Genomic DNA, 23,412 nt, shown 5'->3' with positions numbered 1-23,412 from the left:
CCCTCTCATAGTGATTGCCTCACTCAATGTGCTTGTCCTAATGTCTTCCCCATGGACCATCAAGTCTGTGTGAGAAGGGCCTTGTCTGCCCTTCTCAGCACTGTTTCGCCAGCACTTTGCACAATGCCTAGCACACAGTAGGTATTTAACAAACGCACATATACCTTCTACCCTACACTGTATGCTTTCCAAGGGAAGGAACTTTTCTTCTGCTTTTATTTTCCAGGTGTCACAGTAACGCTTCTGGTAGTGACAAGTACAGACTCTGGAGCCACTCTCTGCTGTTTTCAGCTTTCCTTTTCCTGCAAATGAGGTGATAGTAATGTGTCTCGCTCCCAGGATTGGTGTGAGGATTATATGAGACAAGATCTGTAATGCACTGAGCCTGACACTAAGCACCATGTAAGCACTTGCTCTATCATTGTCTCTTTAGGATGTCCTGTGTGTTGTGAGGGTCATACCAGGTAGTTTGTAAAAGCCCTAGCAAAATGCTTGGATCCCGGTGGGTGCTCAGTAGATGGAGGTTATTATCTTGAATCCCAGGTTAGTTACATTATCTGCATGTCAGTCAGGAATACTAGGAATTCAACTTGATTTCTCTGTAGCAACTGAACTTCTGTTTTCAAATTCTCTACCACTGCACAAACCCTGGCCTTGTGCTAATGGCCCCATTTTTGCCTTTTGGGACCCAAACCTCCCCCAGTATGATCTTTGCAAGCCTCAGGGAAAGACTTCCTGTTCCCAGTGTTGGTTTAAAAAAACGGATGTGTCCCATGCGATGGCCTTGGGTCCAAGGACAGAGGAATAGCAACTGGGGTGTAGAAGGGGCCTTTGTTCCTGGGCTCCTATTGACAGGGTACCACAGATGTCCCACTAGGGGAACTTGTTTCATTTCTGTACTGTTATTTTATCTACAGATTGGTTACACTTTGAACATGTGAACATGCTCTCATTTTACTTTGCTTTTATCTATTTATTTGTTCACAATAATCCAGAGTGGCAGGGGCTAGTGCAAGTACACTCAGCACCTGCTATCCTTCTGTATAACTGGGGAGACAACCCCAGAGGACTGAACCTAGAACTTCCTCCCAGCCCAGAGGGATGAGGGGTGAGGGCGGGGGACTTAATACTGAAATTACACTGAGTTTCCAGAAAATAAGGAAGGCTATGTATCTTACACACTCATGAGCTAAAATTGTACATGCAACAAAATTATTTCTTTAGTGATGGCAGCCTTGTAAAGGAATAATCCTTTTAGAAAAGGCCAAATTAGTATTCATTCCTATTCCATTGCACTGGCATCAGTTCTTAACTTGTATTGGCAGCACTGGGTTTGTAGGAGAGGGGTGTCTGGTTTAACAAATGGATTGGTGAATAATTGAATGAATTTTAAGTCATCTTGTCCCGGAAGCAAATCTTTTAAAAATGTGGATTCATTTTGTTTCTTCAGTTATCCATAAGGTGGCACTGTTATACTCTCTTTTCCAGGAATCTGAACCCTCAAAACAGAGGTCAACAAGGTAGAAGAGATACAAACCTATTGGGTCAGGAACAGCTGTGTGTAGAGGAGTTTGTGCGTGGCATAGCCATAAAGGATAAGTATGAGGAGTGTGGAGGGGAGGGGAGAAGGAAGGATGATAATAAAGCACCAAGAGGACAGGGGCACCGAAGTCAACATGTCCTGGTATTTGTCCTTCAAAAGGTCTGTTCAATTCCAGCTCTGCCAATGACCAGTTGGGCGATTTTAGCTCTCTGCATGGAAATCTCTGAGTCTGTCTATGGAGGGCAGTGATATCCAAACAGAGGGAAGCTGAGAAGTGGGGGGGAGATGAACTTTTGGGGGAGGAAGTCTGCAGGTCTGAGCCTGACAGATGCCTCTACCAGCCATGGGCAAACTACGGCCCGCGGGCCAGATCCGGCCCGTTTGAAATGAATAAAACTAAAAAAAAAAAAGACTGGACCCTTTTATGTTATGATGTTTACTTTGAATTTATATTAGTTCACACAAACACTCCATCCATGCTTTTGTTCCGGCCCTCCGGTCCAGTTTAAGAACCCATTGTGGCCCTCCAGTCAAAAAGTTTGCCCACCCCTGCTTGTCTGACTCTACCGCAGTGCATCCTGGGGGCTTAGGAAGACCAGGGCTCACTAGCCAGCAGGGACTTGAGCCTCGCTGATTATTTGCTGCTTAGCATGGCTGACAGCGCTTTCATGCGAAGATCAGTCTTGCTGACTTCCTGGGTACAGGGCCCTGTAGAGGAGACCTGCTCCTCCTATCTCAAATGGCATTTCTGCCTGCTGCTGGGTTGTCTCCCACCCAGATCAGCACTTGGTCAGTGGCCCACCATCTGGCCCCCTTCCTCGTGGTCCTCAATCTACCACAGTCCATCCTCTCACCAGGGTCTACACCCTCTCTGCCGCCTGCTCCACCTTCTGTCTTCTCAGTCCCACGATCACTGGGATCTGCCTCCTCCCCTAAACCCTTTCGCTCTAGATTAGTGATTCTCAACCTTCCTAATGCTGCAACCCTTTAAAACAGTTCCTCATGTTGTGGTGACCCCTAATTTCATTGTTACAAACTGAACATAATTAAAGCATAGTGATCAATCATAAAAAATATATGTGTTTTCCGATGGTCTTAGGCGACCCCTGTGAAAGGGTCGTTCGACCCCCAAAGGGGTCGGGACCCACAGGTTGAGAACCGCTGTTCTAGACGCTCACTCAGAGTCACTTTCATTCGTCACAGCCACATGTGGACCAGCCACTGCTGGTGGAGGTGTACTGAGCCCGCCCACAAGGGCCCTCAAAATGACCTCAGGTCCACTTCTTGGGATGGAGACGGGCAGCTTCCTTCCCCTTTTGTGCTCACAGTAAAAGTCTCTGCCAGAACTGTGTAGGCAAAACTGGGGCATTCTTAGGTTTCCACATTTGAAAACTGTCTACGGCGCATGTGCAATCCCACCCAAGAGACCTGGCGGCTTCGCCCGTGGTACCTTTCCCCTCCTGCGTCCAAGTGCTGCTTTTCGAACTCCCAGTTTTTGTTAGGGGCATAATCCCATTCTACCTCTTCAGCGGCGATGTAAAAGGTTCTTATCATCCCGTAGGGCTGCTCTGAAGGGTCCTTGTTGCCGCAGCTGTTGACCTCGTATATCTGATTCATGCCTCTCGTGAAGTGGTGCATGGTGGAACAAAACACCCTGAAAATACCTGGAAGAGAAACGGCTCGGCGTTTGGTATGGTGGTCGATGGTGGTTTTTGTTGTTGTTCTTGGTGTGGGTTTGCTAGCAAACTTACATATTTTATCCCAAAATAAATAACTGGGAAGGTACATTTTTTTAAAAAACATCACCTTTATGTAGTATTTCAAAATCGTACCCCCAAGGGGGAAAACATTACTTGGAATATATTTACTTATGGGAGGAAAATAGCATCTGAAATTCACTTGCAATCCTATCTAATAAAGAGGGAATGTGCAAATTGACTGTCACACCATCACAAAGATGGCAGCGCCCATAGCCCCAAGATGGAGGCACCCAGTCCCCTCAGCCCTGCTGGAACCTCCAGTCCTTTCAGCCCTGCTGGGGGGAGGGGGGAAGGGAGGGTGAAGTAGATGCATGGTGCAGCCAGACCCGGCCTTAGCCCCACAGCCACCTACAGCTGGTCCAAGGCGCAGGCAGGCCTCAGATATCAGCTGCCCAGCCACTTAGAATGGGCCCGAGGTGCAGGCAAGCCTCGATGGTGGCTGTCCAGCCTCCCAGGGCCACTTGAGGCTCAGGCTTGCACTGCCGGCAGTGGCAGCAGCAGAGGTGTGATGGGGGTGTCACCTTCCCCTGATCACCGGGTCACCTCCCGCCCCTGAGGGCTTCCAGACTGTGAGAGGGGGCAGGCCGGGCTGAGGGACCCCCTCCTCCAGTGCATGAATTTTCATGCACCAGGCCTCTAGTGGAAAAATAAAACTTGTAAAGTTGCTGCCAAAAAGTAATTTCTCTGGGTCTTCTCTGTTGTGCACACCTATTAGAAGATAGGTACTCTTGGAAGATCACAGCTGGGGATGATTATCTTAGCCCAGCCCAGTTGAAACAGAACTAATTACCTGTAAGATTAATATCCTAGACAAAGTTCAAATGAGGACTCATTTCTGAAGCCATGTATTTGCCCTAAAGGATTTCATAAACTATAAAGCACCATACACATATAAGGTATTATTAAAGCCAAACATACTACTTCATTAAGCCTTTGAGCCAAGGAGATTCTCATTACCAATGATAGGTCTACATTATGCCAGAGGAAAAGTAAAAAATAAAAAGTCAATTAGATTTCCCCACCTAGGGCCAACAATCATGTTTGATTGAGATTATGTCATTTTTATTTTTTATTTTATTTTTTATTTTTATTTTTTTAAATATATTTTATTGATTTTTTACAGAGAGGAAGGGAGAGAGATAGAGAGTTAGAAACATCGATCAGCTGCCTCCTGCACATCCCCCACTGGGGAAGTGCCCACCACCCAGGTACATGCCCTTGACCAGAATCGAACCTGGGACCTTTCAGTCTGCAGGCCGACGCTCTATCCACTGAGCCAAACCGGTTTCTGCAGATTATGTCATTTTTAAACTGAATTTTCTAGATGTATTAGCATCAGGTAGATATATTTTAATTGAACTCACCATAAAATCATATAAAACAAAATTGTTGGAAGATATTTACTGTTATTAAAATGATTGGATCAATAAATCTTCTTTTCCTCTAGTAGAATCTGTTCTTAGAGGTGAGTAATTACTGTAGCCTTCATTATCTATGGTGCTCAGAGAGAATTTTTATCATGCTACACATATCTAAATACTGCCAAATTATCCCTTCGGGATGAGCAAAAATTGTTGGTTCAGTGGCCACCTTAGAACCTCCAAGCCTCTGGTGAGTACCTTCATGAGGAAGAGTGTGGGAAGCCACCGCTTTCCTAATACTGTCATAAGAGTGCACCAAGGAACGAGGAAGGCCCATGGACCTTGGGCATTAGTAGGCTGACACTAGGCACCGATTGTTTGGTGTTGAGATAGTGGTGGCTCGAAGCAATTTCCTGACCTAATAGCCCAAAGTAAATGTTTACTGCGCCTTACTGTTCTTTACTGATCTTTATTGACCTTAGAGACAGTATGTCTGCTACCTGTTTGCCAGTGCTTTACTGAGGGCAAGATGTGTATCTAAAATTGAATAAAAAGCAGATAAGTCCAGGTTTCAGTGTGCCTCTCCAAGCGAGAGGGCTCCACCTGGCCCCCCATGCCTTCTAAATTCATATTTCTTGTATAGTATTTTCACTTGTGCGCCAGCCCCTCCTTCAGATCCTGAACCCCTGCTGCAAAAGGTTGCGGCAGAAGAGACTCTGAAACCACAAGGGAAAGCACTTTTGAGGACAGACTTGGAAAGAGCTTCTTCTGCATATGTTGTGTTAGTCGTGTTTTTCAATAGTCAAGGAATTATTTTCTCCCAGAAAGGAGGAGTTTAAGGCCTTGTTTGTGGTGATGGTTTCAGAGGTGTGTACTTAACTCCAAACTAGTTCATTTGTAGATATCAAATGCGTACAGCTTTTTGCATATCAATCATACCTCAACAGAGTGATTTTAAAACAAAGAAAAAGAAAATGTTTGAGTTGCAGACTATAGTCTACTTTGCCCAGTTTGGGGCACTCTTTTTGGCTGATAGACGAGGGACAGGAATTGGTGAAATGACCAAGCTGTTAAGCAGTCACAGATTTATACTTAGCACCAAACATAAACAGGAAAACATTGTCATGAAGCTCTTTAGAAGCCTGTAGAACACATGAGTAATACTCATGGCATGTAATAAGTAGCCAGGTCTCTAAAATTATCCCAGCCAGCTCTAGCTTTGAATGTCTGTTTCAATGGATTAAAACTATTTGGCAATTCTCTCCTCTCCTCTTTTTGGTTTTGGAGTGTATTTAAAAAAAAAAAAAAATCATTGTGCCCAAGGCATCCCTTGGTTTGGGTGACTTATAATTGAATAATTATATTAATATAGAAAGGCTGAATACTAGATGTTTACAAGGCATAGATTATGGAGCTCCTACTCTGGGGCAATTATTGGGCAAAAGTTTTGAAGCCCAAACCTCAATTTCTTAACCAATGGCACCAGGAGGCACCTACACTGCAATTTCAGTGTTAATTAAAGAAGTAAACATCCATTCATGAAGGGGGCAGAGTTGGCAAGTACTCATCTTGAGTAGCATATTGGTTTCTTTTCAAAGCTAATGAAAATGTTAAGTGTAGAAACATGTTGAAAGGATAGCACTTGTTATCCTTACTTTTCATGCAACAGCAAGCATATGCTGCCCTGTATTGCTCTATATCTCTTATAAAAGTGCCTTGAGTATTTAATTGGCTTAGGAGTCTCTAAAAGAAGAGATGCCATGCGGGCACCTCAATGGGCCTTCCATGGACTTCAGGCCCAGTGCAGCTTATCCTCTGGGGAAACCAAGAGTACCCAACAGAATGAAAACAGAAAAGCCCCCAAATAAGTCATCAAAAGGGAAATTATCAATCTCTAGAGAAGACAGACCAGGCCATGGCCATAACCTAGAAGCACCCACTGGGCTATCCGTATCTGGTAAGATGCTTCAGAGCAGCAACTAAAATGATGTCTGTGGTTAAAGAGAAAAAATGTATTCTTTCTCAGGGCTAAATTGTTCATGGATATGAATCAAGAGCGTGCTTCTAGGATTTGTGCAGCAAGGTCATTTAGAGGACTCCCACTTCTGCTTTGTGGATGTGGATGTTATTTTAGATGGTTCTCCTTTGTCCTTTATGCTACATGTTTGGAATAAAATGGAATTCTCTGATTCTAATCAAGACTGTACCTCTTTCTACACACCCTGAAGTGCCCAACTTTGACGAATGTCTTCTGAGGAACGACCCTAAGAGTATATGCCTGAAGATAGAAACTTGGTCACCTGAGATGGCTCTGCCAAGTTTTACCTGCAGAGTCCGGCTGCATGAATGCCGTCGTAGAGGTGTGGGGAAACAGGGCCAGGGTGTCACGGTGAGTGCCTCGAAGGTGGATGGTGTTGCCTTGAAAATAAACTCCGTGCATGTCGGTGTCAGTGCCCATTCCAATCATATGCCAGGAAACTCTGTCCTTTTTGCACATGTTAAGGCCCGGCTGGTTGCCATACATATATCCATTAATAGCTAAATGGAAGGAAAGATGTAGTCAGAGCCCACTATAATTTTGTAGAAATACTGAAAACACATAATCTTAGTGAAAGCTTCTCAGTAGGCATGGGGGTGGGGTTTCAAGTGTTCAGACTCTTTACGGAAGATCCTTATTATCAGAGAATAATAGTACTGGGGAAAAGTCGTGGTGAATCAATTTCAAATGGAAACTGAAATGAACAATGAATAATAAAAATATACGAAAACTGTGAAAATGTTACATGTAACAACATATACACAAGGGCATGTGTGAATTATGAGAATCAGTAAAGAATAAATCAGGTTGTGTTCTGGTATCCTTTTCTCTGATAAGATTGTTTGATGGTTAACATCATATCTTTCATTTTCAATTTTAGTTTTGGACTTTACCAATTTCCCCAAAGTCTTCTCTAAAACTTTTTAAAATATATATATTTTATTGATTTTTAGAGAGAGGAAGAGAGAGGGATAGAGAGTTAGAAACATTGATGAGAGAGAAACATTGATCAGCTGCCTTCTGCACACCCGCTACTGGGGACCGAGCCCGCAACCACAGTACATGCCCTTGACTGGAATCGAAACCGGGACACTTCAGTCCATAGGCCAATGCTCTATTCACTGAGACAAACCAGTTAGGGCTTCTCTAAAACTCTTGATATGAAAATCATTTTCTTTTGAGATTCCTATCCTGCCATCTCCCTTGTAAAATGTCTCTTTCTCAGTTTTAATTCATATAATTTTGTCAGATCCTTATTTGTCAATGCTTTCATTTGATTCTAGAAGATATTAGACATTCCTTTACTGACTTCATGGATCCTGCATCATTTGAAAGATTTGCAATTAATTGACATTATATTGGCTGTTGTTTCAGTGGAGAGGAATTTTTTTGGGGGTGCGTGGTGGGGAAGAGGAACACTAAGTTTATAAGAAGGTAGTCTTTGGGTAAATAAGTTTGCCTTATGGTAACTTTTCCTACCTCAGTAAAATAATTGAAAGAACTTAGAGTACTTCTTACTTAGATATGAATACCATCTGTATCTTCAGAAATGCAAACTGTTTTTTATCTTTTACATCAACCCCAATGTATTGATAGTGGCTACCTGGAGCAGTGCATAGAGAATTTACAACGCACATTCTCACTCTGTGTGTGTGTGGCGGGGGCGGGGGGGCAAGGGGAGGGAATGAATGCCATGACTGAACAGCACTGTCTGAGGGGCAACTGCACATAACTATGTCTCATGCTTGATGTCCATTAGAGAGATGAAGATTCCATCCCTGCCCCCACTCTTTGCTAATGCCCATCGTAAGAAGAAACAACTGCTATACACTGAACGATCTTCTGTTATAATCCCATTCTCAAACAAAATTACTTCTTATTTCTGTGTCTCAGAACCAGTGGTGGTTGGTAATTTTCCTCAGATATCTAAGATTATTAGTGGAAATTCCAAGAAGCCCTGGGCTTCTGAGAAAGAACATCTCATTTTCTGAAAAAAGAATCTTTCATCATGCTCTGAAAATGAATTACCTAAATCTTGTCCACTGAATATCAAAGAGATATCATTGTAATAACTTAGTCCTTGGCTGGCTGGTAGAAATGTTCTCTTGCCCGGGAACTCTATTTTAATGCCTCTCTTTCTGAAATATTCATTCATTCATTTGTTCATTCATTCAGCAAACATCTTTGAATATAGACTATAGAACAGGTGCAATGCAAAGCATTGTATACCATGTGAGGTACCTTCTCTTTGGTATTGTTGCCACCTTTCTTCCTCCCACTCCATACAAGCAAGACCTGAGAGGTAATTTAACTCATAATTAATGTAAAATTTAAATTAAAATACATGACTTTCCTTGACTTTGCTTTTAAAATGACACAGTCTGCATGTCCAAAATATGCAAACATGTTCACATGGCCAAACCAAGATGGGGCTGGATTTGACATGGCCCATGAGGCTGTTGAATGTTTTCTATACACAGGCCTCTCTTATGATAAATTTCATTTGCAATTTACCTTCTCCACTAAGGAATTGCTATGTTTCCTCATTTCTAGCTTTAGTTTTTTTATTGGCTACTAGGCAGATTGCAAACAAACTTTGTATTGAGTTATAACAAAGCCTTTTGTAGAAGATGATAATGAAAATGCGTTATTCCATGTTTCTATTGGCCCAAGAGGGAACTCTGTTGGAATGGAGCATCCGGGACCTTAGGAGTCTGTGAGCTGGTTGCGGTGAGTCACTTCGAACCTTGGACTTCCTTGTGGGGGAGGGAGATTAAGGGCTGCTTTGTTATTTTCTTATAATGTTTTAAAGGCAATAAGTAGATGTTATCCTGGGTCCTAAGACAAGCAGCTTAGCACCTTTACCTATCTTACAGTGTTTGTTTTAGGCACTTTTTTTTTTTTCCTTTTTGGCTGCACATTCTAGCAGGCATTTGAGTTTGGAATCTTGCAGGGAAGGTGAATTAAGTAATTCCTCCTAAATGAAGATCTGGAATAGGAATGGCTAGAATTTTACAAATTAACCCTTTAGACAGACACACAGACAACATTATATCAGAGCTCCTTTGCAGTACAGTGATTACCTCCAGTTATCACTGGGGTTATCAGACTTAATGCTGTTATCGCGAACCCAAGGGAGGGCATTTTGTCAGTGATTTTATACAATTAAGAGGCACTGTGACCTTTGCAAGTTCTAATTTTGTGTTGCTCCATCTAAGGCTGACAAAGTGTTTTGGAAGTGTTACTTAAGGTCACAACCTCTCTGGGAGATACTGAGGGCTCACTATACCTTGTGAGGCTGAAGCTGTGAACTAATTGACTCCTCCAAAAACAATACCCAAGACACCAAAAACTAAGAGAGTTAAAAAGTTTTCACTCCAAATGCAACGACGCCTTTTCTTTACAGGGAAAAAGTCACTTTTCATACCATGCATCCGATTGGACTTCACAAACTCTTTGTCCTCTTTGTCAACACTGAAGGGACGCAGGGTAAACTTCTGAATGTTTTCATCAAGATACCTACTCAGATTCTCATCAAAGACTGTGAACAGTAGGTAAAATTCCTTGTCTATTCCTTTCTACAGAGAAGAAAGAAATGAATATGTGAAAAGTACAGCTTGGAGACATTCTTAGCTCGGTCTCACGTTCAAAGTTAACACGAAGTAAACAAGAATCAGCATCAGCCATAGATGTACAGGGTAATTTTGTAAATCAGGATTCTGAGGATGATTCTGATAAATTTATTGCACTCCCCCAAAATCCATCTTTCTCATTATATCCTTCTCCTTCCCCAGGTGGGAAATAAGGCTTTCTACCTGTAGTACTGCTGTTGTCAGCTGGTCATCACTGTCTTACTCTCCTGATCATGGTCTCTCTCTCTCTCTCTCTCTTTCTCTCTCTCTCTCTCTCTCTCTCTCTCTCTCTCTCTCTCTCTCTCTCGTTTCATGCCCTCATACTCAGCACCTGCTTACTGCAGCCACGCTCACACGAACCTCTCTCATTCCCACCTCAGGGCCTTTTCATGTGCTGTTCTCACTGCCTAAAAGGTCCTCCCAGGTTTTGCTTGGGTCACTCCCTTACTCCATCCAGTTCTCTGCACAAATGTCACCTCCTCGGGGTGCCCTTCCCTGGTACCTGTTTAAAACAGTCACTCACCTTCTAGCCTGCCTTCAAACTCACTCCCTTTACCTTGCTTTGCTCTTCATAGCACATATCTCTAACCTTAAATTATATTTTGTTTATAAACATATTTTTTATTCTTTTCTCACTGCAATGTTGGCCTTGTAGGAACATTCTAGGTTCCTCTCTGTATCCCCAGCTCCAAAAAGAAAAAAAAAAAAAAGCAGGTACCCAATACATGTTTGTGAGTGAAATAATGAATTGAGTTAACCCATGAGACTTCGCTATATTATGTTAACTTGAGTTGATCTTGAAGGGACTATGGATTACTTCCCACTGTGTATACTCCTAATCCTTCTATTTGAGCACATCTGACCACACAGCATCTCGAATGGATGGATAATGCTTTTCTTTAAAGCTGAAACAGAGAGGGGACTGTATTTTCTGTCCCTCAATGTCTCCTTTCCCTAACATGCTCCTGTCTAATCCACCCTTCATCCTGCTGCCTGCTCCAGAGAGCTCCTCAGCAATGCCATCTGGTCACGTCTCTTTCCCTCTTATACTGGACAATACAACCTAAACTCACAGTGACCTGGTCCCTGCCTGCCTGTACTGCCTCATCTCTTGGCCCTTCCCTCCTGGCACTTTGACCAAAGAGAAGCCTAGCTTCTTGCGCGATTCTGAACTTGCTGTGTTCTGAAGGTCTCTGTCCTCCATGTATGTACCCTTAACTTTGATGGTCTGCCACCCTAATGCAGCCTCAAGGGCCAGCTTAGCTGTCCCATCTCTGTGATGCTTTCCTAACACCCTATGGAAGATATGGATACTGCTTGCTTTACGCTCGTACTGTACCTGTACACTTAACTGCTTTTATCGCCTGGTGTTTCAGCAGGCAGGAGTTTAGGATAATGGGCTATAGAAATAAACAATGTAGGTCTGAAATTTCTCAAAATAAAATATAAAAATTTGAGGGGAGCAAAAGGGTCACAGTATATTTTTAAAGATTATGGGTTATGGAAGCAGGCAGGCCTAGGTTCTAATGCCATTATTTTTTTTTCATGATTTTATGTAACTGGAATGACCATAAATGGTATTTGGCTTAGGTAACAACTCCCAGAGAATATAAGGCTTCTAGCAAACCTCGAAGTTACCACTGAATGGATGCAACAGGGACAAAATCAGAAGTACCTAACAAAATGTTTCTGGCACACTATGCTTTTGGTTCAGGTGTTTAGCTAATAGAAAGCAGGGTAGTGTATTGATAAAAGATCAAAGTTGGATGCTCAAAGTTCCATATTCTGCTGACTCTCACTACTTTACTAGGTGTGTTTCCTGGGATATCATGCAACGTCTCTGAGCCTCAGCTCCTTCAGCTTTAAAATAAGGATAGTCATTCTGCTTCGCCTTATCTGATTGTTGGGGTTCGGTATAAATATTCAGTCTTATTGCACAGCATTATTGAGGGTCATTCAGAGGGCCAGGGACACACTGAATCTCCAATAGACATTTTCAGGATTGGTCCTTTGCACAGGGAAATGAGAATGTGAGGCGGACCAAGACACTTTATGTCCTCTACCTAGCAGCTCCTTTGAGCCCAGAAGTGGGTCCATACAATGCAAGCATTATAAAATATACCATTTAAATAAATAGTCTTGCTATTTCTGATTGGTGAAGTCATTTCAAACGGTTAAATGACTGGACTTTCCTCTTTTTTTTTTTAATATATTTTATTGATTTTTTACAGAGAGGAAGGGAGAGAGATAGAGAGTTAGAAACATCGATGAGAGAGAAACATCGATCAGCTGCCTCCTGCACATCTCCCACTGGGGATGTGCCTGCAACCCAGGTACATGCCCTTGACCGGAATCGAACCTGGGACCTTTCAGTCCGCAAGCCGACACTCTATCCACTGAGCCAAACCGGTTTCGGCCGGACTTTCCTCTTTTCATCAATGTATTTAATAGCACGCAGACACGGCTTGGGATGCTATGTTTTGCCACACTAACCAGTGCAACCATCCAAGCCTCTAAGGCGGGACTTGCCAGAAGTTATGTACATGTTTCTTGTCCTTTCAGCCAGTGATTAACTTCCAGTTCGTAGTGAGGAGTTAACAGTGGTTCTCACTCAGCCCTGGCTGCTCATTGGAATCACCTGGAGATTCTGATGGATTGGTCTGGAACACGTGAAAAAAGATGTTTAAAAGCTCCCAGGCGATTCCAATGGGTGGCCAGGTTTGAGTAACCTTGTCCGAGAAGAAAGGATCCCAATTTGCACTCCATGTCGACCTCAGAAGAGTCTAGAATCAAAGCAATGCACAGGGAGAGACCCACCAAACCCCAGGCAATAAGCAGAAATCCTGGGTTTCTGGATGGGCATCTGTAACTCAGGAAAGTCAGATGTAAATTTACCAAAAAATAAATAAATAAAAATCCCATTGTGTAGAAGTCAATTTCAAGAAGAAGAGGGGGAAATTGCTTTTTGTAACCGACTCTTCATTATGACCTGATCTCTAACCGTATTACTTCTTTTTCTTACATACAACCCTGAGAAGAACTTGGTAACATTTGTTGACTTACCTGTGTGCCATCAGCATTGAGAGCACCTTTTTTACAGACTAGCAACGGCCCTACAAGGCCAGCGCTGGTGTCCTTGATTGGCTCAACTGCTGAGAAGTAAAGGTAGGTCAGACAGGGAGGGTCAGCAGCTGTGGGGCTTACGCTTTCAGGCACTGTCCATCTGTACGTGAAGGTTTCACCCGGCTTAACATGTGCCCCTGGTTTCACAAATCCTGAGGAAATAAATGGAACAATTACTCGAAGCAACAACCAGGAACATTATTAAACTTGTCAGATTGGGTCTCCCAGCCCAGGGTGTCTCTCTCTGATATGTTTTGCAGAAGGACAGTTGATTTTGCTTACGTATCTACCAAGGGAAGCTGCTGCTGCCACAGTCTTCTGTTTCATGAGACAGAAGCTTCTATCAAAGGATTGTCTTCTAGATTACATTTATTATTTTCATAGATGCTATTCTTACTCAAATACCAGGTTTAGCATGTATTTAAAATGTGGTAGTTGCCCATTTAGCAATTAAATGTAGCCATAAAATATTACTGAGTGCCTTCTATGCGGAATATATTACATTTGGCCCAGCAAAGTATATCCCAAAAAGTTAAGCCAAAGGCCTATCTTTAAAGAGTTTAAAACCTTGAAGGTTGAACTAGGAAATAACCCAAGTAACTACAAGAAAAGTTCAAGGCTGCAAGGCTGATCTGGGATCCAAATCCAGGGCGGTTCAATTCTAAAGACAGTGCACTTAATTCTCACGTTACATGGCAATGAACATATGGAATCTCTCCTGCTATCTGGAGCCACTCTGCATCTTATCCAGGGCTTTGCAAAAAGATGCCCTATAAGTTTGCTGAGTTAAACAATAGAAAATATAGATATTTGGGTTGTCACATTTTTTTTCTGGACACCTACAAAAAGTCATTGTGAGCATTTAACCAAGGAAGAAAGTGCAGGTACAGGAGCTACTGCAGCAGGGAGGGCGAGGATGGGCCTAGGGAGGAGGAATTCTCTCTCCATTCCTTCATCCTCTATCCTCCTCATCATCACCACAAAGCCAGCTCTGATAGGCCTGGCCTCACACTGGGACATGAAGAGGTAGCCCAGGCAGCCATGATGTCAGCTGCAGTGATGGAGGAGGCTTGGGAGGAGACCCGGAGTTTCCCAGGGGCAGTGTCATGAAGGGAAGGACACTTCCTGCAGCCGCTGGGCACAAGCCTTCCTTACATACAGAGAGCCTGTGTTGCCTACTCTGTGATGGGGAGAAGCCATCGATGATGATAAGCACATAATACGGTTTTAAATAAATATTTCGGCCCTAGCTGGTTTGGCTCAGTGGATAGAGCGTCGGCCTGCTGACTGAAGGGGCCCAGGTTCAATTCCAGTCAAGGGCAGGTACATTGGTTACAGGCTCGGTCCCAGGCCCTGGTGGGGGCATGCAGAAGGCAACCAATAGATGTGTCTCTCTCACATCTGTCTCTCTCTCTCTATCTCTCCCCCTTCCTTCCACTCTCTAAAAATTAATGGAAAAATATCCTCGGGTGAGGATTAACAAAAAAGTAAAATAAAATAAATAAATAAATAAATAAATAAATAAATAAATAAACAAACAAACATTTTGTTGGCAGATTTGGAGCAAAGACCATGTGTAAAATTTTCATGCAAACAAAACATCTCCCCCTCATCCTTCACCCATAGAATTCCATGTAACCTGCAGCAGAAAAGTTATTCATCTTAAAGAAGTGGGGGGCTGCCGAAGCCTGTTTGGCTCAGTGGATAGAGCATCGGCCTGTGGACTGAGGGGTCCCAGGTTCGATTCCGGTCAGGGGCATGTACCTGGGTTGCGGGCATATCCCCAGTGGGAGATGTGCAGGAGGCAGCTGATCGATGATTCTCTCTCATCGATGTTTCTAACTCTCTATCTCTCTCCCTTCCTCTCTGTAGAAAATCAATAAAATATATTAAAAAAAAAAAAAAGAAGTGGGGGTGACTGTGAAAGTGGCTTGCTTTGAGATTTATTACATTACTAAGGGAAAAAAAGAAATTAACATTTCCTAAGAACCTACTGTGGGCCAGACTCCGTCCTGAATTCTCTGCATTGCTTCCCAAAGCCCTGTGAGTTGATAGGTGAGAAGAATAAGGTTTAGAAAGTAGAAATAATTGCCCAAGCTCACTGAGCTGGTAAGTGAAGGGACCAGGATTTGAACCTGTACTGTCCAGTTCTAAGTCCTTTGCATACTCATCCTGTTTCCTCCCTAAGCTTAGGCTGAGACTTACCATCTATGTTTGGGGCTGCATCAGAGGCCTTGTCATAGACCACGCCATGGGGCAAAATACTGTAGACTTTGTCAGCTTTGTTGGCAAAGGTCACTGTCAGGGTATCGCCCACCTCTGCCCTGATGACTGGGCCTGAAAAATATCAAGAAGATAACAGGGCGAAAATAGAGAGACGTGAATATAGGCAAGAGAAGAAGAGTCATTCCAAGTAGATGTACACGCCTGCTAAAACATCTCCCCTCCCCCATTCAAAACAGGCCGGATGGTTTTACTCTACCAAGAATTCCAAGATGGGCTTCTGCCTCAGAGAGTCTCTTTCTTCGAGTGAAAGTTGCATCAACATACTCTATATATTGAGCCTTCCAATATTTTCCTCCTATTCTGTTGTCCCCTTGTGTGAAGTAGAGCTCAGAGTCACTGTGGAAAGAGTAGGAACCTGACTGAGAACACATCTCTGATATCCACCAACTGCCTTCATTATGGAGCTTGGTTTTATGATCTTTAGCTCATTCACCCACCCATCTCTCAAGAAACAACAAAACAGGCTTCAACAGAGTTCCCAGGAATAGTCAACCAGCCTTAAAAGCCGCCAGAAGCTGGATGATTCGCAAGCTCATTTCTCTCTTAGCCACTGCACTTTCTTGCCCAAAGGTCCAGCAACCGAAGAAGAAGGCACAGGTAACTCCTTACTTACCGGTACTGGAGTCCCAGAATGGTGTCCTACAAAGTAACAAAGAGCTAACTGGTTTCTTTGCAGAATAAGCAACCCTCTCTCTCTTGCTGATGTCAATATGAATATCTCTGCATATCGTAAGCTCTTTGGTATCTGGCCTGATTAAGGAATGGAGTGTCTAGTTAATCAAGTCTTCTAATTAATAGAGAATTATTTTTAAGCTACATACATGAAATACTGCTTCAAAGTTGTGAAATATAATACTATACATTCTGACTAGTACTAACTCTATATTATCTTATTTCTGTCAATGGTACCATCACTCTTGCAGTTACACAGGCTGTTTACTACCCCCCTTATTTTGTTTATTTGTAACCTTTTAGTGCACCCTTTCTTTTCAGCACCTTTTTTTTTTGCACCTTTTTCTTTCCTTTCTTCCTACTGCCATGACCCAGTTCATGCCCTCATCACCTTGTGTTTGGACCATTACATGAACCTCTAACTCTCCATCCTCTATTTCACACGGGCTCACTCAGTTTTTTCTCAGCATACACACTGCTGCAACACTGATCTCCAAAATGGCCATTTGCATTGTCAAATACCAGTTTCAAAATTGTCATTTGCTTTCAATTGCCAATCATATGAGGGTTCAAGGACCTCTGCAATTGATATCCAGGTTATTTTGCCCCAATTCTCTCTTTGTAAATGCCTACTCACCTATGCATATCCCCCTCTGCAGTCATTCTGATCTAATCACTCTCTCCTGCATGAAAGGTGCTGCACGAACCCCTACAGCTAAAATTTCACTGTTGTGTAACAAATTCTATCCTTCTTCATGGCCCTGCTTAGGTCCCGCTTCCTCTGTGTAGGGTTCCTGTCTCTTAGTTCTCTCTGAATGCCCAGAGAATTGACTGAACAACTCACTCCTGTTTGTAACTGGTGGTTACCTCATCTGTGCATACAGACTCTTCCTCCTCCTTAAGGTGGGAACATTGTCTGAGATCTTTTTGCATTCCTCATGTCACTCAGTGTATGTTGTGCTTTCGTATATTACATTAAATATCGACTGAATGCAGCTTAATCTAACTTCAGATTTTAAAAGGTGCTTCATAGTCTGTAAGGCTTCTAAGACATAATTTTCAACACTAATTCTCATTATTCTGTTTATGGAGAAATACTGGTCAGTTGAGAATGTTGATATCACAGTTTTCATATATGGTTCACACACATTCTTTAAACAAGGATTAAGTGTAGCAGCAGTTTGGTGGAAGAATGAATGAATGAATGAATGAACGAAATCTACAGTGAAAAAACAAAGGGTATCTTATTGATCACAAAGAGAATTTAAAAAAAAAAATTTCCCCAAACATAAAAAGGATTATAGGGTAATAGCAGTACTTTTTGGTATTGCAATGTACATTTTTAAATGCTTTCACAAATATCATTGCATGTGATTCTACAATAAGAAGTAACAGGAATCCACAACCACTTAATAAACCATTAGATTCCATTTTGAAAATACTATGTTCTATGGGAGCCAAGTGAGAAAATTATCAATTATGACTCAGGAGTCAGGGAAGGCCTCACTAAAGAGGTGACATTAGTGCTAGATTTGAGAGGAAAATGGCATTTTACTGTACAGGGAGGCTTACACCAGGCTGTCCTCGAACCAAAAAGGTAACCTTCCTTGCCAGTTCATCTCCATTGAAAGAGTCCTGTCTTATTCCCGTTTCAAAACGGGCTGCTCCATATGTACAAAGAGGTTTTGTTCAGTTCTCTGTCAGCTTAGTATTGCTCATGGCACTTAGCACTGCAATTTGCACATAGTAGGTGCTCAAGAAATGCCTGATGACTGAATGGATGAATCTGGTGCTTTGATTTAGCCAGAAAATTGTGAAGCAATAAATAGTCTGCCAATTCTCAGCAGTATATCCAGGGCTCAGATCTCCTTAAGTGTTATCCTTATGTCATCTCATAAGATGTGCTCATAAGAGCAGTGCTGGGAATATGAATGAGATCTCAGGAAAAAGGCCAACAGAAACTGCTTTAATGAGAGGCTCAGAAACACCATCAGAAAAGCTTACCTGCCAGAGGCATTTAGGGGAAGACCACTGAATTTGTTATAACCTTGAGGACCATAATCCCAAAGAATTTTTTCAGCTGCTATAAAGTAGCGCCTTTGTCCACCCTTCATCTTGGGATGAGAAATACTGTTTTTGCAGTTACCAACATTGTATTGCCCCAGCATACCAGCTGCAGAACAGAGGAAAATGGTCAGCCAAGGTATAACTGCTCACAGAAGAAATCATACAGGAAAAAACTAATCAATTTGACTTCATGAACGAACATTTAAAACTTTTGTACAGAAAACAGGACCATAAACAAAGTTAAAAATAAAGGATAAATACAAGACATTGTTCTTTTTTATCGCTGTGTGATATTCCGTTATAAATGAAACCATATGGTATTTTCTTGGTATTTCCATGGACCTAAAGGATATTATGCTAAATGAGATGACAGACAGAGAAAGAAAATACCATATAGTTTCGCTTACATGTGGAATCTAAAAAAACAAAATAAAACAAACAAGCAAAACAAAAACAGACTCATAGAAACCGAGACCAAGGGATGGTTACCAGAGGGGAGAGGGTTGGGGGATGGATGAAAAGATTAAGGAGAATAATACAGTCAATAAATTTGCACAATGACAGACCAAATACTAGAATTAGTGGAGTGATCACATTGTAAGGTATAAAAATCACTATATGGGGGAGAGGGGAGCAGAATCAGAAACTTATCTTGTTCATCCTTGTCTTCCCTGAACAGTATCTGATATCTATTAACTGATCAACCCAACATTTGTAGAATTTAATTTAATTGGAATAACCCAGCTGACCTAGTGCTCAGATTAGCTGCTTAAAGTTGATGGGAACAAGAATGTGTTATCAAAGCAGCTCCGAAGGTTGCATCCCTGTACTGTCAGTGACTGTGTGTGGTTAGTCAGTATCCAAATTAACCACACATTATTTCTACTGTGTCTATCTCTTTTTCTAGCCTTGTTTTCACCATGTGAGGCCAGGCCTTTTATATGTGTAACCCTAATGTTGCCAACGCTTCTTAACTAGCATCTAGTGGCCAGAATCCCCATCATTGAAACTGTTCTGCACGCAGGTATCATAGTTTTCTTCCCAAATGACTGATTATGTCACTAGTGTGCCTACGGATCTAGAAGGACTCTCTATTGCCTTCCAGACACAGTCCCGCCTCCTTACCCCTGCCATTCAAAACTGCTCCCACTGGGGCCAAACTGCCTCTCTAGGCTTCTCTCTCATCACTCCTCAAGAATGGGTCCAGCTAAGTAAAGACCTATTCTATGTGGCCCCAAAGAACCAAGACCAAGACATTCAGCAGGCATTTAAGCCAACAAATGTTTACTGCACACCTTTCATCGGATTTTGCATATAAGGAAGGATGTTCTAACAGAGCAGCCCAGAAATGAAATGGGCTGCTACAATTACTTAAAAAGAGATGCTCCAAAGGAAATTGAAGATAGGATGGGGGATTGATCCAGATTACCTACAAATTCCTTGACAGTGCTAAAAATGTGCTATTCTAATTACAGTTGCTCATAGAGAACACGTTTTTCCCAGTTCATGCTGATTCCTCTACCTGGAAAGTCTTTCTTTCCTTCTTCATCTATTCAGTCCTACCCATATTTCCACGCTCAGAGGAGGAGCCAACTCCTTAGGAAGCCTCTCTGATCGCTCTAGAGAAGTGACTATGGCACCCAAAGAGCATTTATCATCCTGCCTCAAATGTTAGTCATTTTGCAAGTGACTATTAGACTATAGATTGAGGGCCTTATATCTTTCATCACCTCTCACATGGTTCATAGGAAGGGGATCAATAAATATCTGTTGACAGGCTGTCACATAAGCATTGTACATTTTCCTATGTATTTAATATTTAATTAAATATAACACATAACAGCAGGCACTGAATGAGCACCATTGACGATGCGATTTAATTGTTCTACTTTAAGCTTCTTACACTGGCCTTTGGCCTTTTACCTTGTAGGTGATCACTGACTTGGCAGGTTATCATCCACTTCCCAGGATTCTCAGCTATCATTTCTGTTGTCAGGAAGGTGGCTGGGAACAGGTTGACAACGTCAGTCCGATGCCCTCGGCTGATGAAGGTGTTACCATAGAAATAGATGGAATGGATGTCTATCTCATTCCCCATCCCAAATAGGTGCCAGGACACTGATTCACCAGCGCACATCTCAGGCTCGGGGAAGTTCCCAAAGAGGTATCCATTGAGAGCTGAAACACAGAAGCACACGAGAGGAATAGACTCCCCAGCAGAGGCGAGCAGAACCACGGACCCTGGTAATTCATTCTCTAGCACAGCTGGAAAGTCAGCGCAGATCACTGACTGTAATGACTTTGTGCAGAAAAGCTCCTTTTGTAAAATATAGCCCCAGAAGGGAATGAAAGGTATTGGTCTTTTTGAGAGAAAAGCATTCAATAAAAATGGTAATCGGCATACGAGAAAACAGCCTTGGAGCCGCTGTGTGGGCCCAATGAGATCAGGAGTAAACAGTGCCTCTCAAACTTCCAGGACCGGTCAGTCAGCCACCTCTTTCCCAATGCTTCATTTGCATATCTGCCTTCCCCACTGACTCTGCCCCTGCAACCAGAACCCTGTCTCACTTATCTTACAGCTATCAGGGCCTAGCAGAAAACCTGGCACACAGTAACTACCTAATGTAAGTGACAAAAGCAAGCAGCAAGATGGAAAGAAAAGATACTGATGAGATGGGGCTTATGGCACATAGTGAATGCTCAATAGATGTCACTGATTTAAGGAATGTCTGGGGAAACATGATTTCACAAAGTGGGTATTTAACTCTGAGCACAGCATCATTCTTGACGTTTAGCGGCTGCTTAGAAAATGGTTTCTGGATAAAGCAAGAGGTTGAAAATCCCAGGATTCGTATAGGCTGATGACTTGTTCTCCTTTCTTCTGCAGTCTAAAGCCACCCGTCTTCTGGGGTCACCTCCTGATTCTTCCCTGATTATAACATCAATCCTTCCCCTGGTGGATTGTCGTACGCAATTCAGCTTACATCTATTGCCTTGTTCCTTCTCAGATTGCTGCGGGTTCTGGTATGCCATGTGTTAATATGTTTCATATCACTTTCTAACCATTCTCATCACTAAGTTACAAATCTTGGAAAACTAGGTTGGTCATTTCTGTGTGTTTGCATCCCTCGTAGCACCGGATACACAGAGGCGGCCGGTACGTATTTGGAAATGGGAGACACTACCATGCATTTTGTTACTCCTCTGGAAAACAGCATCTTCCTTGTCAACTGAGTCAGGCTCAGTGCAGAAATGCCTGATATTTTCATCGAGGTACCAGCTCTGATTCTCATCCACCAGGGTAAACATTATGATGAACTCTTGGTCCACATCCGTCCTTGTCCCTGAATGTTTGTTCAGGACACCTGTCAAACACATGAAAAGAGAAGAGGAAAAGGTTCAGAATGAACTAAATCAAGGTGACTTTTGCTTCCTGCCAATGGTGTCACATAAGCGTGAGGTTTGTCAAAGACCTATATGTACAAGAGTAACCTGCAGCTTACAAGCAGCGAAGGGCTTTAATGAAAATGACAGAACTGCCGAAAACAAAAGGCACAGGACAGAAATCTTCACAACTGCAGACTTGGAAATCTGACCCCTCCCAGAAGGAAGTCAACTTTATTGACAGAATACAGACACACCAAACCAATAGGGAAGAAATAGCAGCGTGAATATGTGGGTGAAATAAAGAAGCAAAAGCATTCCTGGTCATTTATGACATTTTTTTCATTTTCCTTGCATGGTGTCAGTGAGGTGTTAACAGCTATTAATAGAGAATGTCCTTATTTTTTCTTTAAAAAAATAAAGCATATATGTTTCAGAAGGCCATGGTGGTCCTTAGAAGTCTGAATTGTTGCCCCTGCTATGGTGTCAGACTGATCTTCTATGTTAGAGGAATTTCTCCCATCTTATAGGAAGTTTGGGAGAAGAGGCACATTCCATATGAAGCAAAGAAGGTAGGCAAGACAAGACCTGAAATGTATGCACACTTTTCATCACACCTGGGAACAGCCTACTTGGTTGCGGGGGGAGGGAGGGCACCCTCTTACCTTCCTTGCACACCAGCAGCGGGCCAATGAGCCCAGAGCAGATGTCCTTAGGGGCGTCGATGTGCGAATGGTACACCCAGGTCAGGCAGTTGGCGTCGGCTGGAGCAGGGGCATATTCTTCTCTCACAGGCCAGACATAGGTGTAGTTTTTGCCAGGAGGAACCATATCATCATTTTTATTCTTTCCAGACGTCCCATCTGGGTACAAGGCTCCTTCCAAGAAAAGAGAAAACACAGTTAAACACAGAGACCACAGGGCCAGAGCTTTGGAATCAAACACATACCAATTAAAATTTATTTCCTGTGAGATGGAAGGAAATTACTTACATTCTCAATGCCTCAACTCTCTATAGTACAGCTGGAATGTTACTGTGTGCCCCAGAGGGATGTGAGAACTAGATGGCCATGTATATGACTGTCCTGCACAAGACCCGGATGCTTAAAAGATGTTCCTAAAGACCCTCCTGATAGGTCTCCTGTACCAATCAGGAAGCTCGCAATCCACTCAACTTAACACCAACTCAAGAGGAAAGGAGAAGCAGCCAAAGAAAGAACAAACACCTCTTAGGCACTTAGAACAGATTCAGCACCTATATGAGGCCTCACAAAATATAGGAAGAGAGTTAAGACATTCTTCCTGCCTCCAGAGACCTTACAGTTCCTCAGGGGCGACAAGAATATGAACTATGAACACATAGGTCAACTGAAAGATAAAGCAGGGTGATGTGTTCTATGTAACTTGGGGTCTATGCAAGGTGGACGTTCTACCACAGAGAAGGGCGGGGCGCACGGGCGTGACATTCCCTTTCTCTGTTTTATAAACTAAGATTGCACAAGGTTTTTCCATTAAGGAAGGTCCGTCGCTAAAAATAGTTTGAAAA

At 42.6% G+C, this 23,412-nt stretch overlaps 1 protein-coding gene across 1 annotated transcript in view; it reads right to left on the bottom strand.

Moving 5' to 3' along the window:
- HEPHL1 (hephaestin like 1) overlaps positions 1–23,412 on the bottom strand; it is a gene marked incomplete at both ends in the record, with an annotated part of 58,482 nt that overhangs the window by 14,581 nt on the left and 20,489 nt on the right. Inside the window, 10 exons of the mRNA XM_081099632.1 lie at positions 2,994–3,207; positions 6,990–7,202; positions 10,130–10,280; positions 13,398–13,609; positions 15,663–15,794; positions 15,940–16,079; positions 18,420–18,588; positions 20,406–20,660; positions 21,668–21,847; positions 22,532–22,744. Of these exons, the coding sequence (XP_080955758.1) occupies positions 2,994–3,207; positions 6,990–7,202; positions 10,130–10,280; positions 13,398–13,609; positions 15,663–15,794; positions 15,940–16,079; positions 18,420–18,588; positions 20,406–20,660; positions 21,668–21,847; positions 22,532–22,744 (1,879 nt within the window). The remainder of the gene's footprint in view (positions 1–2,993; positions 3,208–6,989; positions 7,203–10,129; positions 10,281–13,397; positions 13,610–15,662; positions 15,795–15,939; positions 16,080–18,419; positions 18,589–20,405; positions 20,661–21,667; positions 21,848–22,531; positions 22,745–23,412) is intronic.

The sequence above is a fragment of the Myotis nattereri genome (genome assembly GCF_964212035.1).
Source record: "Myotis nattereri genome assembly, chromosome: 9".
NCBI lineage: Eukaryota > Metazoa > Chordata > Mammalia > Chiroptera > Vespertilionidae > Myotis > Myotis nattereri.
The sequence above is the reverse complement of the archived record's forward strand: the minus strand, read 5'-3'. Positions and strand labels throughout refer to the sequence as shown.